The sequence below is a fragment of the Bombus fervidus genome, chromosome 4, assembly GCF_041682495.2.
Source record: "Bombus fervidus isolate BK054 chromosome 4, iyBomFerv1, whole genome shotgun sequence".
Classification (NCBI taxonomy): domain Eukaryota; kingdom Metazoa; phylum Arthropoda; class Insecta; order Hymenoptera; family Apidae; genus Bombus; species Bombus fervidus.
The window spans coordinates 13,643,614-13,665,410 of NC_091520.1; the positions used below are offsets into that span (position 1 = coordinate 13,643,614).

The following is a 21,797-nucleotide window of genomic DNA, read 5'->3' on the forward strand; positions in this document are numbered from 1 at the left end:
GCAAGCCTTTTTGCTCGAGTATGGCAATGTAAAACACGGAAAAAATTGTTCACGATCGAAAACCAGCTACTGTGTTTTATGGGCTTTTTTCGGAGAGCGTGGAAATGGATGGAATCTGATGAACGTGAAATGAAAATTCTTTCGTGGGAGTATATTGGGAATCGAATTATAGCGTTTCCGAGCTTTGATAGCGACATGTTAGCTTTCGTGTATATAAACAGCTTTGATTTTCTATAAACTTTAAAATATCTGTGAAATATAATTAGATTAGAAATTATAACAGAATATAATTGGCCTTTTGTCAATTAGAATTCCGTGAAACATTTCCAATCGTTTTCCTCCATATTCCTTCATTTCCCTCTTTATACGTAGTTTATCTTAATGAGTTTCTTCGTGAGCACAACAGAAATAATAGGCGGAACCTATAAATCACCGATAATTCAAAAACACTCGTGGAGAACGTTTATACGTGAAAATGGTATCGAAAAACTACATTCATATTCTCTTCGAAATCCACGAAAAGCTTCTGGGTCATCAGATATAAAAATCCATTAAACTTCCGTCGCGATATTGATTTAGTAAAAAAAAAAAACCTAAATCCCTTGTAAATGTTATGGATAAAATTGCAAAGTCTCCTATTTAAATATAACAACACATATTATATGCAACTTTCAACAAATAAATAACTAGTCAATTTTTAATCTCGAGCAATCAACTCGAGCATTGTCTTACCTAAATCCAATATTTCTCATATATGAGGACTAGACATCAAGAGGATTGTTTAATTAGTAAAAAGTTCTAAAATTAGTAAAAATTACTAAAAGTTATCTATTGACAAGATCTCTCAACACTTAGAGCATTACCAAAGAAACTTGTTAAGAATTATACCGGGTTAAATGAATATTATATATTAATGGAATAATGTACTAGGATCATGTTAGAATCATTATGTTTGAATTGAATTTATTTAAAAATGTAAAAATCACCAACATAGATTTTTTAGTCCAGATGTTTGCAACTTTTTCCTTTCACTAGCCTCACTTACTCTTTTTTCTCATTATTGCACTTATATTGATTATGGTTAGGAACAATAATGACACTGTTCATAACAAATACTCATTAGTATATCCAGGCGAATTTAACGTAGAAGAAATTGCTATCTAAATTCCGTTTCTTCATTAATCTCCTATGAAACTATACATTTGCATAAACATCCGCAGTCTGATCATGACATATTTATTGATAAATTCATCTTTTTTGTAAGAAGAAAAAGCTTGTACATGTATAAAGTAAAGTATATATATATATATCGATATACTCACTCTTTTAATGACCAACATTTTTTGGTTTCGTTTACGGAGTCTTTACTCGTCTCCAATTTTCAGATATCCTGTCAAAACAAACTGACAAAAAGCTATCCGGATGGGGAGCGCGTTAAGTGACTCTGTTCAAAGTTCCGTTGGCGCAGCACGTGCGGAAGTTAGTCACGTCGTCAGTCACCTTTGGAATCGAATCCTTGTACTTATTTTTCCCTGCTCCCGTTTTTTGCTCTCTTTTTTCCGCGATTCTCTTCCACGTGACACAATTCCGAGAGAAGCTTTTTCATTCCTGACAGTTTCAACTGCTTTCCCGCTCTTTCCTCTTTTCTTTCATTTTGCCCCCTCTGAACTAGATACACGAAAGTTCTGATGATCAAATTTGATTTACGCTTAGATCGTTTGATAACTGCCTCTTCGTTTCGCGTCGAATATTAGCTTCATCTGGGATTCAAGTCTCGATTGATTCTTGGCAAACGAATCCACTTACTTTAACCAGGTAAATTTATATAATTATATACTTTGAACTAAAATTATAGGTGCAAAAGTGCAACATAATTTGCCAGGATATCTGAATTAAAGAGAGACTAATAATTTTTAAATAAAATTGTTATAACTGACGACAAAAAATTTTATATAATAATATAATATATTACATTATTATAAAAATTATGTCCACTACAATATTCAAGAAGCGAAAGACACTATTGAATAGGTAAATTTGCATAATGAAATTGTAAACAAAATTTTTAAACAAAATAAACATTTTTAATTTAGTTATCAGAATTCTCACCAACCTAATTAGAGACCATAGATACCAAAATTACCATACTTCTCTTTGATCTCTTTCATAATAGCCAACCGAATATTCCAACTCATGTTATATTATCATTATTTATTTTCGAATATCGATCCATTCCATCATTCCATTATTATCCAATCTTTCCCCAGTACAATAAACAAATTCCATGAAACCACCAAATCGATAAGGCGTGTACGTTTCTCTGAAATTCAGTCAATTTTGATTGTTTACCTTCAAGATTGACTTATCAGTCTCTCTTTCTCCTTTTTCTATTCTCTTTTCCAAACGAGAAACATTTCATGCATAGTTTATCCGGCAAAGGATATTACATTGGTTTTAATTAAATAGTCACAAAGGGAAAACGATTTCGGCCGATTCTTTATACGAGTGAAAGCTCGACCGGCCTCGCACGTTATCATTTAACAGAGGTTGCTTTCATCGACACTCACCTGCTGTCGAATTTGACTTTCAAATTCGAACCGGAAACCTCGTTCACCGGGCTGTTCGTCCTTTATCCGATTGATGGAAATTCCTCTTTACAGTCTTACTATGGTACTCGTTGACGCGTAACGTACGATCCTCGAAAACTTGCCATGGCTTGTTCATGAAAACGAAAATCTCTGTTCCGAACAACGAGGAGAAACGAATAATGTTTGAAAATACAGAGTATTCCGATATTTTTCAGTTAAATTTTGTCAGCATGTTTTATGGGTATAAATAAGAAAACATTTTTATTCAAACATAGGTCGTTGGAATTTTTGTCAAAGTAATTTATAATAAAGATTACAAAAAGTTGGTCACAACTGGACTGCGGATTTTTACGCATGTATGGGAAATTTAAAGTTGCAAGAATGTACGTAATATACAAAAATATAAAAATTATTCGAAGTGAAGTGCTCAGCTGTTAAAACACGTAATGGGAGAAATAAATCTTCGTGTTGGTTCCGCTCCTGGTTAGTTACGTTAATAAAAGTATGAAATTTCATACAAATTGGCAGTTTAGTTGTGACCAAAATAAGTAAAAATATGTAAAGAAGATAATACATATTTATCTATTCGGATTCACGTCATTATGTAAATATCTAGTCAATTCTTCGTATAAAAAAAGAAAAGAATTCTAATTTCAATTTGCTCAAAACACACTCACTTTGGTATCTGAATTTAATTGAAATATCTCAAAGCACATATAAAACGAACTTTCAACCGAATTTTATTTCATTTCAACAAGAATTGCAGCATCGTAATGGCGAAGCGTAAATTCATACTTAAAAGTAGCCATACATCTATATCAGCGTTGAAATGTTCTACCATTTGAATATTAATTACGAATTTCATGTGCGTCTGGCAACAAAATCGTATATTGTTCGTTTAATTCTGCGCGGAGAGATTTGATTTTCCAGAAATTCTTGCTTACGATTTGCCACACCATACAAAAAATGATTTATGTAACTGGAACAACTCGTATCTCTTTTCTGATTGCAATTAGAAAAAAAGAAAAAAAGAAAAATGGCAGAGATGGAAAATGAATGGTTCAAGGAAGAGTACATTTCCATAACCATATTTCTTCGCAAATGCTATATGAGGATGCTATACGCGTTGTAAAGAAATTATGCGCATTTTTTCGGCAACACCGGGAAAATAAATATAGTGAAATATTTCATCGTCAGTTCGTGTGTTTCTATAATAAATCAAGTTTACGCAATTTCACTCGAACGAACGAAATTCCATACGCTGCGGTCAAGTATTCTACATGCAAGTATACGCATTTAAATTGTCAGACGACGAAAAGAATAGCGAAAAATAAATCCTTAATCTGCCTTAAATAACTTCTCCCCTGTTTATTTACTTGCACAGAACGATCTTTGATCACAGCACAACGTGTTCAACCCTTACATAAGAACCTCTTGTATATTTTCAATTTCCTCTGCTCCCATTCCTTCCACCAATTCCTCTCCATTTCGTCTCACATCGCATCCAATAATTCCTTCATTCTGTACTCGCGAACCTCGCCAGGCTACCAATGTCTTCGAGCACTTTATACGTTTCGCGGGATGATAATAAAGCCCGAATTCCGTTGATATTCGACATCCTATTTGCACCGTAAACGCAATGATAGAGCCAAGATTCCAACAGGCATTAGTGCCATTTTTCTATCTATGGCGATCTTCGTCAGCTGCAGATCTCGTCGATAAATTATTCTCGAAACGTATTCCGCGAACGTTCGGCGACTAACAATGGGATCACGTTCGATATAGGTACCATTGAATTCCAGTTAAATTTCAATACGATAGTTTCAATTCGTGATATTTTAGCGATTAAACTCAAAATATTTATACGCATCGATCATACAGGAATATCTTTGAAAAAAATGAAAATACACTGTACTATAAGTATTAGGATACCTACTGATATTTGATATAAATTAAATGCTATTCGCTGCTTTTATTCTCTTTTATTTTATGTGCTTTTTGATATGAAACATTAAATGAAGTAAAATTTTGTTAGGAGTTTTCCAAATAGCGTAAATCTCTAAAAAAACAGTACGTGTTCTAATACTTCATGGCCATGGTGTATCTTGGAATATAAAGTTCGTGCTTAGCAAATTCACAAAATGGATAATAACAGATTTCTAAAGAATTCGTTTATAAAAACGATCCTATTTGTAAAACAATGTATAAGATACATATTTACATGGATATCTCTTATAGTGAAAAATAGCAAAAGGTTTTTCAAGTATTTACAAGTAATTAAAAATTTGATAGATAAATTCAAACGGAGTTGCAACACACTCGATGCCACTGTTATCCATGGCATTTTCGTTTAACCCGCTCATTCTACTCCATTTCTTTCTTTACCTTCCTTTTTCTTTCTTGTTTTTCCCCCCCTTTTTTTTTGCTGTGATCCATAGACATAAATTCACCGGTAGGAAGAAGGAAAACGATATTAGCGTTCCTTCCGCTCTAGGGAATTCCGAGAAACCCTCGTTTTCTTCCTTTCTCTTTCCGTCACTCTAGTCTTCAACTGCCAGTTTCCAGCCTCCCCTCTGTTTCCTCGGCCTATAACACAACGCACAACCCTCGTTGCTATGGGAATACCCTGTTCTTCGCTATTGTTCGGCTTTAGACTAACGATGCGTGTGATTCTCCCTTTTTACATTATTCTTCATTTTCTTCTTGTACGTTTTGTTTCGGCGTTTCTTTCCAGTTTTCACATTACATCAACGTTTCCCGATATGTTGTTTTTTATTTGCTCGTGGATTATTTAAAGGGAGGGGATTGATTTTTCGTTTTAACTTGATTTATAGGTCGGTTGGTTTTGTATGTAATTGATAAATGATTATTGACTTTTGGTTGCTATTAACTGTGTAAAATAATTAAACATCATTAAATTTGTGGATCGTGCAATACAAGTTTGACTGTGTTATATTATATTTGTCTATATTATGTGAAATTACGTAATATATTTTTTCAACTCTCGTTAGTAGTAAGTATTTCAATTTAAGTTAGTTATTAGAAATTGATAGATTCGAGCGAATTTCGAATTAATTTAGTTCGCTTAATATGTTTGTTCATCATATAGGTAAATTTATAGACGGATTATGGTTGATTACGTACAATACATTGATTTTATATGCTATGCGGTCGTATTGGATATTTTATGATAGTAACTATAAAATTCTTAAGTCAAAATGGGAAAAAGGAAGGAAATAAAAAATGGGAATTAGCTTTTTAAGAGACTAAAACCAATAAAAATTATTTTCATTGAGGTAGTAAAAAATATTTAATGTTACGAAACGAGTATATTTCAACATCTACAAAATCATTAAACGGGACATGACCTAAAATATTTCCACGATATCGTGGCTTCCACTTTTATTTATCGACGTATTCAACATCTTGTAATAAATTTTATTGTCCATTCAATTAAAAATTAATTTACCAATATTGTAGAAAACGTCGTACAATTAAATGTCATGACCAGCGTATGTATGTTATTTGAAATGAAAATTCCAATACCTAACATTTTTATCTATTTTTGTTTCGTCCAATTTTATTTATTTACAACGTTCCGTTATTTCACAAAGGATTTAAATATAATCAAAAATTGATTCACAAATTCCGCGAATAATACAATATAACTCGTAATAATAGCTAATACATTTAATGAAAATTTGAATAATGAAATAACGAGCTTGCAAGAAACAGTATATTCATCTTTCACCTGTTACCTTATTTACAAATTAATGCGTTTTATATTTATTTCAAACAATGAAAGGATAAAAAGTATAAAGATAAATCAAGCTTAAAGGGAACAACGTGACAAAGACCAGCGTCTAATCCGATACGGTCTTAATCTACTTAAAGTGCAGGTATCCTCAGAAAGGTGGACAGATTGTTCTGTTTCGCTAGAAAATTTGCAAAACCTTAATTAAAAAAAAAAAAAAATCAATCACTTTAGCTTATTAAACAAGAAATTCTTATCTTGTTACATAGAAATTTATTTTACTATTCAAATATGAGGTCAATAAGGAACATTTTTTCCTAAAAACATCTTAACATTAACGCCAATTAACTTACATTGAAAATGAACTATTCCATATTTCTCTTTCATTAAAATCGCACCAGAGAATTTTGTATATCGTATTTTTCATTGTACTCGTTTCGAACAATGGAAACGTCAATAACGCATAGAAACGAGAGGCTGGAAAGCATTTATCGCTTATTATTATGCTTTTTACATGTTCGAATTTTCTGGTGGTACTGTGACTAGGAAACAAGGCTATTCAAAGTAAGTCATCACGATACTGATACACAAGGATATCCTTTAGTACTATATGGCGTGGCTGGATGTTGATATGGTGACGTATTATGGAGAAACGAGCGGATTTTCGTGGATTTTCAGTAGATTTTCGATAGAGCGAGTAGTAGTGCACAAACGTAAATGAAAATTTATTGAGTGTACTGGAAGTGGAACATTGCCAGCTGATTGGTTAATCCGCTTCGTGTCAATTGACGTCACGGCGAATGGAATCACCTGGATATTCACCGCCCGCTAAAATTTTTGGACAAATGTACCAGAGACAATAACATCGTATCGCAGCATTTTACTTTGAAAGCCTGTTAATATCCTAACAAAAGAAACAATAATTTTTTGATATAAGAACGTACTCACAGAAAACAATTTTTCAATGAATTTTGAGAAAGAGTTGAACCGTTTTGGAACGTTAAATTTTGGTAAAATATTTTTAATAAATAATTACATTTTCTTCTATACAAATATTATTATTTAGTTATCCATTCGGAAAAAGTTCACTTTATTCTTTATGGAAATTAATTTCCATTGTGTTTACTATAACATATTCACAGCTAATTTTTTTATTATTATTGATTATTATTATTATTTATAGTAAACAATTTGTAACAATGCCAATCTGTGAATATTATAATTTATTTTCTATTTACATCTAACATATACATGTAATAACTAGATTTTGCGGATTTTTATGTATTTAAGAGAAATTTGAAGATGACAGTGTTTAATAGGTAAAATAATTTTCTACTTAAGTTCCATTTTTGAATTATGTTCATGTAAATATGAATTAGCGACGATTTAATAATAAAACAAATTTGCAAATTGTATAAGCAGATATTATACAAGTATGTTCGTTAACTTTCATTTTAAATTATTTGTCTATATTCGCACCAACTTGTCAGGCTTAATTATCTTATGATCAAGTCGACGAAATAATTCCGACATTAATAGAGATTTTGCGACAGAGCTGGCGTTCGTCGTCCATCAGAATTCCTTCGAATCCGTGGATTTCATTGTTCTTCGCCCACACCTGCGAACGCTTATGCAATTGCGGCAAATTCATCTGGTCTTATTTCGTAACTATCTGAAATCTCACGGCACACGCGTCTAGCTAGTAAACAATTTAACGTACTTTGCTGGAATGTGCGGTAGAATGAAATTATACAACATGCTCCACGATTCTCGAAGGAGTTCCATTGAGAGTAACCGCGCGGACAGATTCATTTTCACGGTCATTTAGATCTCCTCTTAGAATACAATCAATCTTCTCTGAATAGTATTGTCACATACTAGTATACAAGATACTTTATGTAAGATGATACACTCAAATGAAAGGGTATTCTACATCGAGCGGAAATTTCAATAAAATAGATGCGAATGTCCTCTGGAAAAATGTTTTCGAGAAAAGAGTGTGAAATTCGAATTCGTTGACTACATGAATCGAATAGGTGAATTTATTATTAAAGAATATTTCATGAAACACAGCGTGGTTATTGAGAAAAGATATCCTCAAAGAATTAATTCGGGAGAAAGTTTGATAACTCGAAGACAAAAATCTGCTGGAATTACCTTGCTACCTTTTATGGTAATCACTCGGTGAATAAAATGGTCGGTTGCTTATGTCCTTATCTGTCGAAAATGATGGCCGGTCGTAAAAATAAAGTAGGCCGTAAAATAATTTCGAAAACGTTTTATTATCTTTGTCCTTCGGATTTAAGAGCCACTTGTGGCTCACCAGCTTTATGTACATCGATTGTTGTTTCGATAGTATGATCAGGTATGATCGAAAATTCATAAAGTGTTCGAAAGAAGCGAAAATACTTGAACAAGAAATTTTCTAACTAATAACGTTGATGAATTGACAAGTTTGGCATCTCTAAAGCTCCATTTCTTAGATGAAGAAATACATGAAAATAATTCCAAAAATAGAAAGATTCATAATGTTCCGTTGATAAACTTTTATCGAGAGATTTACGAATATTTTTAAATTTCGAAGGTAATTATCATGACAGGAAAAATTTCAAATGAGATTGCAACATTCACATAAAATACCAAAACATAGTTAATAATAAATAAATGTAAATGATTAATAAAATAGCACGATTCATAATTTTCCATTGAGGTAGCTTCGAGGAAGTTTAATCTAATCCTTTTCTAAGAACAAACGAATCTGTACAAAATTCTTTTCTTCAAAGTTGCAAAGTTGTTCAAGATACACTTTTTTCCCGTAAAATAAAGCTCACTCGCTCGGATGTTGTTTTAACGTACGTTACCCAGTTTCTTGCGAGCAAAGGGGTTAATTTCATCTGTTCGATCGTCAGACTGGCCTCGAAAGAAACTCGCGAGGATCCGTCTGAAAATACCAGAAACTGCGTGCTGTTCTCGTTCTCTCTTGATCTATCTATCTCTGTAGATGAGTTTTTTCGAACGATGTTAGACGAGACACTTTCCAGATTACTTTCGAGGATGGATTTTATTAAGCTGTGGAGCTAGTCAGCGGAGATGCAAACAAGTCTTGCAATTTAGCAGAGGGAAAATATCCTGCTGTAACGGTCCCGCGGAAATATCGTTTATTTCTACAAAAATGCAATCACCGTAGTGTCCGTCGCGTCGCGAAACAAATTTTCACTACCTCGAAGAAATAGATTCTCGTTTTTTGAGGTCACTTTTAAAAGCTTCCATGTTTAACATGTTTTGATCGTTAATCATACCAATCGTACAATTATAAGAAAAATCAAAGCTTCAGAAGTATGTCTTATTCTAACAGAAAAAGAATTAAGCACATAATTCTTGTAAGAAATACACACAGATATTCGACGTAAGAAAACATAGAGAAAAATTTTGTCTCGTTAATTTTAGTAAAAGAGAAGTATATTAATTCTGAATAAAAAATATAAAATCTGATCAAAAACTAATTGACACCTTTCAGACTAGACAATATAATCAATGTCGGATGACGATAATACAATCAGTGTAGGATGACAGAGTCATGACAAATTAGGCAATCGCTCGAGTTCATCACTTGTCGTTTATTTGTCAATTAAAAGAGATACGTGGTTTAAAAAATTGTAGCCCGACCGTAGCGATCGATCGTTCGATACCAAACAACGCGTTTGTGTAATGTTCAACGAATGGACGAGCATCAGCAGCAGAATTAATGTCGTGTCGTGAAATGTCGAATATATTCATCGTATGACACGTGGATGTCCCACCGGTTGTTAATGCAAACCGCTATATGATGTCATATCACGACCAAATTATTGCAATCCGTGTCGTGTTTATTAAAAAGCTGTTTACAGCTTCCGTCTAGCAGTTCGTATAATTCGAGTAAAATTTCGCAAGTTGCGAATTAAAAATTTTTTAGTTGAATTATTGTATATAGACTAACGAATTTTTACACGATTATATAATTTTGGAAATATAATTAAAGAAGTGGAATTTATACAAGAATTCTTTTATGTATTAAATATCGTATGATAGTAAGTACTTTATTTTGCATATTTTCATATATCTCCTTGTATCTTTATATTATCTGTATTTAGCAGAATTTTAGTGTTTGAAAGTTGTAACACATTCGTTATGTAAGTCGCGGATTTGACACTTTCTTTAAAATAGGTGCACAGAATTTGTTCATCATTGCCTTTGTTTAATATTATGTGTATTTACATCTTAATATTCATTCGCCAACATTTATTTATTTTATTAAATCCTCGAAAGGTTGACGTAATTCTGTATTTTTAAAAAGCCCCTACAAAGCTACGCAAAAGCTATTTAAAAAAAACTTTCAAATCTGTGTCCGATCAGCCCACGTCCTATAATCCCACGTCTGACTTAAATATCACCGCCGTAAACATAGAAAATGAACGACGATATTGAACGATGCGAAATTTCGAGGTTCGTGCGCACGCTCGAGCGCATTCTTCCGACGAGATTGATTTTTAACTGATTTCAGACTAACTGAATTACGTTCACGCGTTAATTGCGTTTACCAAGGTCGGCGTAGGTTGGAATATGAAACCATGATCCATGAAAGGGAGCCGACCACGCGGATTTTCTTAAGGGAGAATCTTGAGTAGGGCAATTTTAAATCCGGTCGTATGCTAATTCGACCGGTCATCAACAAAGGGGGTGGGAGGAGGAAACAGAATCCGAGGGGTAGATTAAAGCAGTTTCCTGAGTATAATTTGATAATTGGTCGTTGGGAATTCCAAATAAATTTTCTCGCAGTAACGACTGACGCTTCTGGAAATTTCCAAACTCTGCAGGGTATAATGTAGTAAATATTGTAAAATTGCGAGAATTATTTATATAGTACGGAATTCTGCAATCTGTTACTTGTCAAGAAATTATCATTATCTGTTATTAAATTATTATGTAAGAAAATTCAGATAACTTGTAAGATAAATTTTGCAAATTAAACATTACTGGAAAACTTTGTCCTGAAACATTGTTTTGAATAAGAAAGTTTGTAAAGGTGTTACACGGTCGGTTTACAAAAGAGGCATGTTGAATACTCTTAGTGGTATCTTGGATGGAATTGTTGCAAGTTGTTGGCTGTATTATGATGTGAACTGGAAGTTTGGGATTACATTAGTGTTTCGTTCCATATGTTGTTACTATTTAGTTTGCATTTCCTGTATCTAGGATAATTTTTAACAACTACTAGCTTCTGAAACAAGTCGTTGTTTCAATGTACAATTTGATATCTCTTGTAAATGGAATCGTGGCTTAAATATATTCACAGGAATAAAAATTAAGCGACAAGAATCCAAGTTTGAATTATTGAAGATTGTGAATTATTTTAATTATAATCTTCTTTATAAGCGAGAAGATGATCGTACGTATTAATTAATTTTACTTTTGAAAGAATAAAGCTGTGGTACATCTTTAAGAAAAGATACCAATTAATAATAATTTGTATACAGTTTATAGAAGTTTAAATCATAGTTATATAAGTTTATAGTTAATCATAGTTATAATAAGTTTTTATTCATATTGTTCCTGTTGAAGTTCATATTATTTCAAACTATAAGACAAGTAAAATGAAAGATGAAGCATTAGACAAATGCTATTATTAAAAAATGCTTAACCTTTATGTTGCCACGTAGAATAAATACATGTAACATAATGAATTGCAGTACAATTTTGTATAATTAAAAAGAATGTTTTCTACGTTTTATTAATTTACATTTTTAACAATTTGAAGAATATGTTTAAAATTCGTACGAAAATTAAACCTAACTGTCTTCTGATTTATTTTACAAACTGCTCTTTGTAAGAACAAAATAGCATCAAATTATTTTTATACTGTGTTTTACGTACTTAATGTCTTGCCTGCCTGATACACTTTGAAAAGCAAAGTACTACAAACCCCTATACTACAAGCAAAACATCGTCTTTTGTCTTGTCTCGAGGACTATTTTTAACTGTGGCTCGAGAGCCAGTGATTTATAGCCAGCTTGATAGGGTGCATCTTGTCTAGAAGTTATTTTATCTTTCTGCTCCAAAGCCTTTCCAGTACAACAGCCTCCGATGATGCTTTTTTTATGATGGAACGAATAAATCAATTTTTTCGATTTCTACCAACATTCACATTTCGTAAAGACGGGACAAACAGATTCTAATTTCAGTCTATTTGAGTTTAACAAGTATGTTAGCAATTATCGTGTAACTTGTTTCAATCGCAGGAACAACGAGTCTTGCTTTATAATTATGATAATTGAAAGCTTCATTCATTAAAAGCTCGTTGCAGACATTAACAATCATCACAAACAGTATACAGAATATTTTTTTAAAATAGGATGGACTCCTTGGGTAAATTGTAGAGCACGTTGCAATATCAATCATAAAATTAGGAAATATAAAAGTATGTTACTTTTATTATTGATTCTTTGGACTATTTTTCATCGAATCCTATTTTTTATCGCCAGAAAATTTCTCAAGTTCCAGGGAAATGTAAAAAGGACAAAGGAAAATTTTTCAAAAATATTAAAACCCTTTCTGTCGCGTGAAACCAAAGCAAAATCTATGTATCGAATATTTTTATCATCGACGATACCTTGATTCTTTTTGACAAAATTTTATCGTATTATTAAAATTGTTAATAATAATTCAATTATTATACTACGTATTCTTCATCAAATACACACACGAGAAAGATTATAGTACAGGAATTTGCGAATTCGTATCGCAAATCCTTCAAACAAAAGGATCTCTCTAAAAAAAGTATTATTCTTAATAAAATATTTCCAGCGCTTTTATCCTAACGCAAATTTGAAACTCATGAATTTTTTATGGAACACTTTACACACCGAACAGGCTGTGGCATTAATATGGAAAACCAGTGGCTGGTTAAAAACTGAGAAAAGGATTGATGGAAGGATAACGCAAAACAACGGAGAACTTCGAGTCAGGAACTTTCACGCGGTTGGGAAATTCACATGGCGCCGTGTCCGTTATATTTTCATAAATCCTTAAAGTTTTTCGGTTTGCAGTGGCGAGGGTAAACGAGACCAAGCATGCAGTGGAATTCGTATTCATTTCAAAGTTCTGTTGACCTTGGATAGAAGTCCCACGACGAAACCCCAAGGTTACATAAATCGTCCTTTCTCTTCATTCCATGAGAATATTACACGACACCCCTGCGTCACTGCTTGCTGAATTATGAACGTTCTGAGTAAATTATAAATTCGAAAGATTAATAGAGGGTTTCGCCTAAGGAGATTTACACTGCCGTGTCAGCCAGTTGTTATGAATCACTTGCTTTAATCCTTTCAGGGTCTTTGTTTAACAATATGATATTAGAATCTGTAATAAGTTGGTCTGCTTCTAAGTGTTAGGTTTTCAAGGATATTAAAGAAACCTTACTTACAGTGGTTAAAGTACTCGAACATTTACCATAGGAAATTTTTATGTCTACCTATATCGTGTACCTACGCTACGTAAAATATCTTGGAATTATCGAGAACACGGCCATCGTGATACAATTGGTCTTTGAAGCCAATCTGAGAATGTGTATAGAAGTTACAAGATACTTAGCATAAGCATATAACGATAGTTTAATGACAACTCGGTCGATGTCGTAGATTGCGTTTTATAATTTTTGGAGAAAGTTTGTCTTTGGGGTTGTATTATTTGATGATAGCGATGAAGGGGAATGCACATTATGAGTCGTTTATTATGTCAGAATTAGGATCATCGATTATTTCTATTAGATTATTCTCAAGCAAAATAGATAATATTCTTAACAATTGCGAAAATAAGAAGCTTTACATAAATCTGTTACAAAGAGAGTTTTATAGAAATCTATACAATTGAAATACCATAACTGTATTATACAAAGATCGCAATTTCTTAGCATTTTATTTTCTAATACAAATACCACGTTATTCGTTCATTATCTGTACCTGTTCCATCGATGGTAATGGGACAGGTTTTCGAAACAAACAGGCTATTTATTTTAGAAAGTAGGTTTTCCAAATAAACAGGCTATTTATCGTTGCAAGTGACGTGGTTTACGTGGGACACGAGGTGTCGAGGAGACTCATTACTTCTGTTCAACCATATTTCCATTGTAGGTTTCGAAGGACTTTGTGGAAAGAGGAGAAAAAAAACTATTTTTGTGTGTATGTATCTTTTGCAGGTCGGCCAGATCCTTGCCATGCGATGTCGTTGCAGAACCCCAGACTTCGACATTACAGGTCGAATCGTCAGACCAGATACAGAATTTAATACAGATTTGTTCTCGTTTTTGAGAATCGTTTTCTGACAGTTTTATTAATACGCTGATCGATACGAGGGCAGACACGCGGCTGTATTTTATATATTTCGCTCTTTCTCTATCTTTCTCTATCTTTCTCTTTCATTTCCTTTTCTTCTGTATAGTATTTTAATAATCGTGCACAGGATGCGGTACAGATAGAGTGATTTTTTCCAGGTACAATTAAGGGGAAAATCTGTAAACTGTATTTTAGAAGAAATTGTGTCCAACGTCTTAGACTTGCATCGTATAAAAATATGATTCGGTCTGACCTATGTTGTTATTTTCACTTAAAAAATTCATTTCAAAGATTATTCTTTCGTGAATGGTTCCGAGTAAAATGCACTTTGTCCGAGGCATGGAATTCTACAAATCGAAGGTTTTTAGCATTGAAAAATTCTCTTCCATATCAATGACAGTTTTGGCAATGAAATAAACGAAATTTTATAAGTTATAGATCGTCTGATCTTTTTTCTTTGACAAAGAAATTGTAAAATCGTAGGAAAGAAGTTGTAACTTGTCGATTTATTAATATTATTACTGGTATCACTAGTTGTTTAATATTATTTTATATAATTGTTCAACAAAATAAAAACTCGATAAAATATCGGTAAGATATTCTTGGAAATTGTATAAAATGCTTGAGAGAATATCCCGTTTGCATGGAGATCGTGCAACATTTTCTAAATCCGATAACGTACTTACTTTAGCGGGCTTATAGAATGCTCACAGAATGGTTATGGCAAGCTTTGGTGCAAGTTAAAAGAGAACAATAGCAAAATGTGCTCAACTCCAGAATTCTATAATACAGAAAACTTTGACGTAAAAGCAGTTTTTTCTTTGCTTTCCAAAGATTCTTTCAATTCCATCAAACAACTAAGAGCGTAAAAAGAAAAATTCAATCTCCGTCTCGAAATAGTTCAATATCCACTTGGACGTATTCATACGATAACAAACGTTCACAATTACTAGAGTTCTTTTGTATAATTGTCCGATTAACGACATTAGCGACAATTCATGAATTATACATCTTTTTGTAATTCCATAAAAATTACTAGAAAATCAAATTACTTTCAATTACAATAACTTACTTGAAAAGCCACATTTGTTTTATTACAAATCTTGTTGCTGTTACACGAAGAAATTTATTAATACTAATCATCTATAATCCGTAATTATTAAAATTTCATCAATAATATTAGTTCAATTGCAAGAGGACCTAGAGTATAAAAAAAATCTACGAAGGTGTGAATTTCCATGTTACGAATTTCACTACAAACGTCACGTTAAATTAGAAGGATCGCGATATCTTCAATGACTAAAATACTTTCTATCAGTAATAATGAACTCCTCTTTTTATTTTCGATCATTTTGGTAACTTTTGAAGCCTTCAAATCTTCTTCTTACGATCACTGTAAACTTTCATAAATTAACAATATATAAATATAAGATAAAATAGATTATTGTAATACGATTTTTGAAATGAATATATCTTTCTTTTTAGTCAGAACTGCATCGCAAATTGAACCATACTCAGTAACCGTTAGGTACTGTCTATTTTCGCCATTTTCAACACGATTTTCTTCAAAAATATATTACATATTTTCAACTTACTGTACCACCATGAATTGTTCTTTATCTGCTTAAAAATTTGTTCCACGACCTGTGCACGAGCTAGATACAAGAGTACACATGTGCATAAAACGTCTACGATATATCTGGTTTCCGCTGCATCCACGCTTTTGGTATGACGCTGGCTGCGTGAACGCCAGCTCTGTAGCTACACATCTGCGTCACTGTACCTTCATATTGTTGGAGCGTTGCTCCATTTAGCGACCGTTTTCGTGGCACATCCGTAAACCGGGAGTATTTTTCAAAAGAAACGAGCAGGAGCGTGTCCTGCTGATTAAATCTGCTTTCAGACGCGCTCCTACTCGCATTTTCCGCTTTATGTTTATAACGTTGTTGTGAGTTACCACGTAACAAGTATCGTAGAAGTATTATTTGTTGATCAGTAAGTAAGAGTCGGTCGAGCAGGAAGTTGATGGAGATTAAAGATGGATATTTTAATTTGAGGAATTTTCAGAATTGTAAATTTTCTGCGAAACGAATGGTTATGTTTGTAGTTTATTTTAATTTGTTTGTTGCAATAATGTTTTTATGTTTCTAAAATGAAACACGGAAAAATTGCCTCAACTCCGTAGGTCCATTTGAGTCTGCAAAGTTTGAAAAAGAAAAAGGCATCTTCAGTTTTCCTATCCGTTTTCTGATATAACTTCTTTGAAAAACTTCGATGCAGGGATGTGAAAGTAGAAGCTTCGCCCCTTCAAACAACCTCGTGTGTGTGCTGTTTCAAGAGCTTTTTTCACGAAGCTACAACAGTTGAAAGATCGATAATTTTTCGGGCAAAATTTAACGGTCCCTCAATTTGTATTTTATTTAAAATGTTTGAAATTTTATTTACATAAAATCCGAATAATATTCTATCTTAAGATCGTATTCAATCCAAACAACTAATTACGTTCAATATGTAAAGAACGCAGACTGTTTCGTCAAATGCAGAAATTGAAATATAAAAATGAAACATTAAATACGTTGTCAACATTCTAAATTTCTACCTTTCGAATCATTAGTTTAAAACGAAATTCAATGAAAAAATTCCAATATAAAGGAAGAAACAAAAGGAACCTTTAGCAATGTAAATTCCATCAACCTTCTGCGAGAACTTTCAGTAGTATCGTGAACGCAGTAGCTTGCTCGGAAAGTGAACTCGATTACGCTTCATCTTCGTTTCGTTCTCCTTTTCTGGTCGATGGAGACAGCGTCTCGCGACTTTTCAAGCATGAAAATGATCCTAGAAAGATCCACGTAGAGGGTAGCGAAGAAAACCACGATCTCGATCGAGTGTCACTTCACAAACGCTCTGTTGGCATGGCCTGGATTCACGTAAAACTCTATCGTTGAAACGTTGCACCCTTTCACATTCAGTTAATTCCGCCTATTCCCGACGAAATATCAGCGCTTATACGTGACATTTCGATTTCAGGACCATGACAGCGATCTGTTTCGTGTGTAACCTACCGATCCTGAGCCATCAGGTTGGTCTGGTATGGCAAGGAGGAAACGGCTGGGACGATCTAGTGCGGGAACAGGTGGAGGAATCTACTTTGAGGCAACGTCTTGGTGGGTATTTGTCTCGCCGTCACAAGTCCAATTAAGTAAATGTTCTCTTAAGTAACGTATTATGTTTGTTATTTTCGAAGATATTTGAACACCTCTTGAGGATTTTATGGATTTTTTAAAAAAGTAATTTGATTTCTAAAAATAAAGATGTGAGGAATCCGTAACATTAAAACCCGCAATTTGCCTACGATACATACGTTTGCGTCGTTGGACCCAAAAAATTCTCCATAGCAAACTTTGCATCGCAATTCTTTCTTTCCCTAAAAAAAAAAAAAAAAACATAAAGCATCCAACGAAATGAAACATAAAATACAAATACCTTATATATTTATTTGTCATCGTTCAGGAACCGGGAGACGCGACTCGGCGACACAGATCACGTCCATATCGCCGCCGAATGAGCCACAGGAATCCTCCACGACGAATCAGCGTCGTCGAAGATCCAGCTTGGCGCAGTTGACGGACATTTTGCGGGAATGGAGCGGCGGTGGCGCTTCCACAAAGAGCGAACGCGGAAATAAATTGTATCGTCGCGAAACATTGGCGGATATCGCAAAATCTTTGCCGTGGTCCAGACAGACGACCACGGATGCGAGCCATTTGGAAAGACTGCGCAAGAGACGCGAAAGCTCAGTCGATAGCGGGATTAGAAGCCAGGCGTCGACGAAATCGAGGAAAGATTCGACGATCAGCGAACTTAAGAACGATATTGCCAGGCTGTGGGGGAAGAAAGAGACTCCACAGGCGCAACCACCTCCTACGGTTATTTCGCCTACTTATCGAGGTTAGTTGAACGAATGTTCCGTAATATTCACTTTACCATACTGACCAAGTCTCAAGTCCTTATATTTCGTAATTATTAGATTATAGATTGTTAGACGTTTATAGGAAATTTGAAGATGTAAAATATACGATGCATATAATACTCAGAAATATATCAAATATTTCAAATGGAATATTTATTATAACGTTTAACGGATAAAACAAGTTTTTACCTAGTTTTTTCCATGTAATTATATTCAGAAAAATTTGAATGTTCATGAATGTCCGCAATGTAGTAACTAGGAAAACCACGGGTTTTCCGTGAAATTAATTTTCTTCGTTCTTTTGTTCATTTTTATCGTGTAACTTTAATTCTGTAGATGTTCCAAGATCGAGCGATATTTCTGAATTTCTTATTCCATTGAATTCGAAAGAACGAGATCTCAATCTGTTTTATAACGTCATATAGGTTCGACAGAACGAATGTATTATATGAATTTACAATTTTACTTTGATTAAAATGTAAGAATGTATACAAGTAACGTAAAATTGATTTATGAAATTCCGTTTGTTTTATCGTCAGTCTTCTACTTTTATAGAAAAGAATTTATCGGTTCTAACGACTTGTACAATTTCACTAACTCGTAATCAATTGTACAAAAGATGTTGAACAGATGGAGGAGATGTTGAAAATTTAAAAAGACAATATTATTATAAAGAAATAGACATTAAGGTGATAGTTATACATTATACACTCTATAGGATTAGGTTGCCATTATATAAATTGATTATGTGACGTTGAAAATTGATGCGTCTAAAATCGTACGTTATCAATATCATGAATAACCCAATTTCGCGGATCATGTTGTGTGCATTAATAGAATAACCAAATACTGATCCCAAAGTATTGGTTATTGCTCAATCACGCGATTATTTGATACGCGCGCGCTATTTCCATAATGATATACAATATCAGTTTAATATTATGAAATCAATTATAATTTCTATCGCTGCAAAAAGGGAAAAGGTATTAGCTGGATGCAATTAATTATTGATGTACGATTCTTTACCAAACAATTTGCTAAGATAATACATCACTAAATTGACTTATCGTTTAATTTGTTGGTTCCACTGATCAAATAGAGATCTCGAACTTTTAATTTGTATAAATTATTCGTGAAACTTTATTCGTTTTGCTGATCTTATTATGCAAGAGAATTTATTAGTACTAATAATCTGTGAATTGTTATTTCCAACATTTCACTGATAATATTAATTCGAATACCAGATGTGTGTAATTGTGTGATGTATAATAAAATAATAGTTTTTCAGTTTATTAATAAATGAAAACAATAGAGTTCTTTTAATATTAAAATCTTTATAGAACATTGTTTCAAAACAAACAATTTTATCCAATATAAAATCCATGATAAAGCTATTTAATTTTGAAAACTCTTTTAATAGTCGAATAATTAAAACATTTTTCAGGCTCCAGTGATCCGAAAGGTTCTCGACGCGGTTCTGGTGAGAGTGGAAGAACCAAAAGCCAAGGAGAGCGAAAGCATACTTGCAGTCGTCACAGACGCAGGCAGTCGCAGCAATCTCAGCAATCGGTGGACAGTAGTAGCGGCATGATGCCGACGAAATATTATAGAAGCGATCAAAGACCGAGCGCTTCCAGCACTGACAGCGCAGCCAGCAATGCTGTCAGGTACATAAAGTCCACCCAACATTCGCATTCGAGTCTCTGGTTTCGATTGTGACGCGTATACGCGAACTTGTCTCTGATGGGGGCAATTCTGGAGGAAGGAATTTAATTACTTTGTTGCTGATTCCGAATAATCTCCTGTAGAGTAGAGGAAACGATTAGCTTTGAATGCTACTGACATGTTATGCACGTGAGTCAGGTTGATTTTACATACAGATTACTTTGAAAATAATTATTGTACAACTGTAGTAAAACGTAGAAGTTTTACCTGAGGAACTGAAAGTTCATTATTAACAAGAAAGTTGCAAGACAAATTCTTAGAGTATTTTTTTTTTTTATCTTATAATACAAAGATATATTCTGTTATTCTATCACATGTAATTGTAATATATTGTAGCCTTTTTATAATATGCAGTATATTTATATGAATCGAGTGAACTTGGAATGAAGTCTTTATTCATAAATTCAAATAAATTCAATTTAATTTAAATAGCGCGATTAGTCTGAACGACGCTTAAACCTTATAATTTCAGAAGTCTGCATCATTCTGGGTATCCACTTTCCATTTTGGTATCCATTAAAAGTCAAATTATTTACAAGAAATTTCGAGTGAAGTAATTTACACGAATATTTTTATGGGTTGAAGAATTATAATTGATGAACCAAAATTATTTCAATTCCAATAACTTGACTAATCTAATTGAAACTTAAACACAAACATTTCACGAATCTAATAAAGTAACGTTTTATAATCAGGGAACACTTGGAAGCGCGCAATTCCATGGATAAAAGCGACCGATCGAGCAGCATCGAAGGCAAGACACCCGTGACATCTAGCACTGAGTCGAAAACGTCGACCACTACCACAACAGTCTCGTCAACGATCGCTACAATAACGACCACGTCGGCTGCGTTAACCACGTCAACCTTAGATCCAAAGAGCGCCACAGAGAGCAGGAATCTAACTCTCGACTCATCAATCACACCCCCCACTATCGTGATGTCATCAGTGACACCACCAAGCGTTTCACCGACAGTTGGTAGTAACCTTCCGCTTCCGGGAACTTCCACTTCCGGTAGCTCCAGCCCTGTCGGTTCGCCAAATGTTAACACGCCAACGCATCCTTTGCTTAGCACTAGAAGAGACTCGACTACTCAGGTGAGGTATAGAAAAGTTTTGTTAACACGTAGGAAGGAAGTCTAAGAAAAATTTCTAAAATTTAGAATACTTTTATTAAGTCGTAATACAGAAATCAAATATCCGCTTTTGTTGTGCCATATTTTTAACTCTTTCCCTTTCTAATAAATATATTTATCTTTGGATATGTATCTTTATATATTATTTTAAGTCTGATAATTTTGTCTTTAATAATATACAATTGTATCTTTTAACATCTTTATGTATAAATATATCTTCTCTATAGTTCAGTAAAATTTTTGGACGTTTCAAAATTG

At 33.4% G+C, this 21,797-nt stretch overlaps 1 protein-coding gene across 11 annotated transcripts in view; it reads left to right on the top strand.

The window, feature by feature from the left end:
- Nucleotides 1-21,797, top strand: part of Rsh (Rap GTPase activating protein radish) — a 156,891-nt gene that overhangs the window by 88,724 nt on the left and 46,370 nt on the right. For 7 of the 11 annotated variants that reach the window (XM_072002021.1, XM_072002016.1, XM_072002017.1 and 4 more), the window contains 4 exons: nucleotides 17,736-17,872; nucleotides 18,219-18,656; nucleotides 20,123-20,345; nucleotides 21,099-21,501. In XM_072002021.1, the coding sequence (XP_071858122.1) occupies nucleotides 17,740-17,872; nucleotides 18,219-18,656; nucleotides 20,123-20,345; nucleotides 21,099-21,501 (1,197 nt within the window). In that variant the 5' untranslated portion in view covers nucleotides 17,736-17,739. Of the gene's footprint in view, nucleotides 1-14,572; nucleotides 14,631-17,735; nucleotides 17,873-18,218; nucleotides 18,657-20,122; nucleotides 20,346-21,098; nucleotides 21,502-21,797 lie in introns of all 11 variants that reach the window. The other 4 variants (XM_072002013.1, XM_072002010.1, XM_072002012.1 and 1 more) reach the window with 1 other exon arrangement.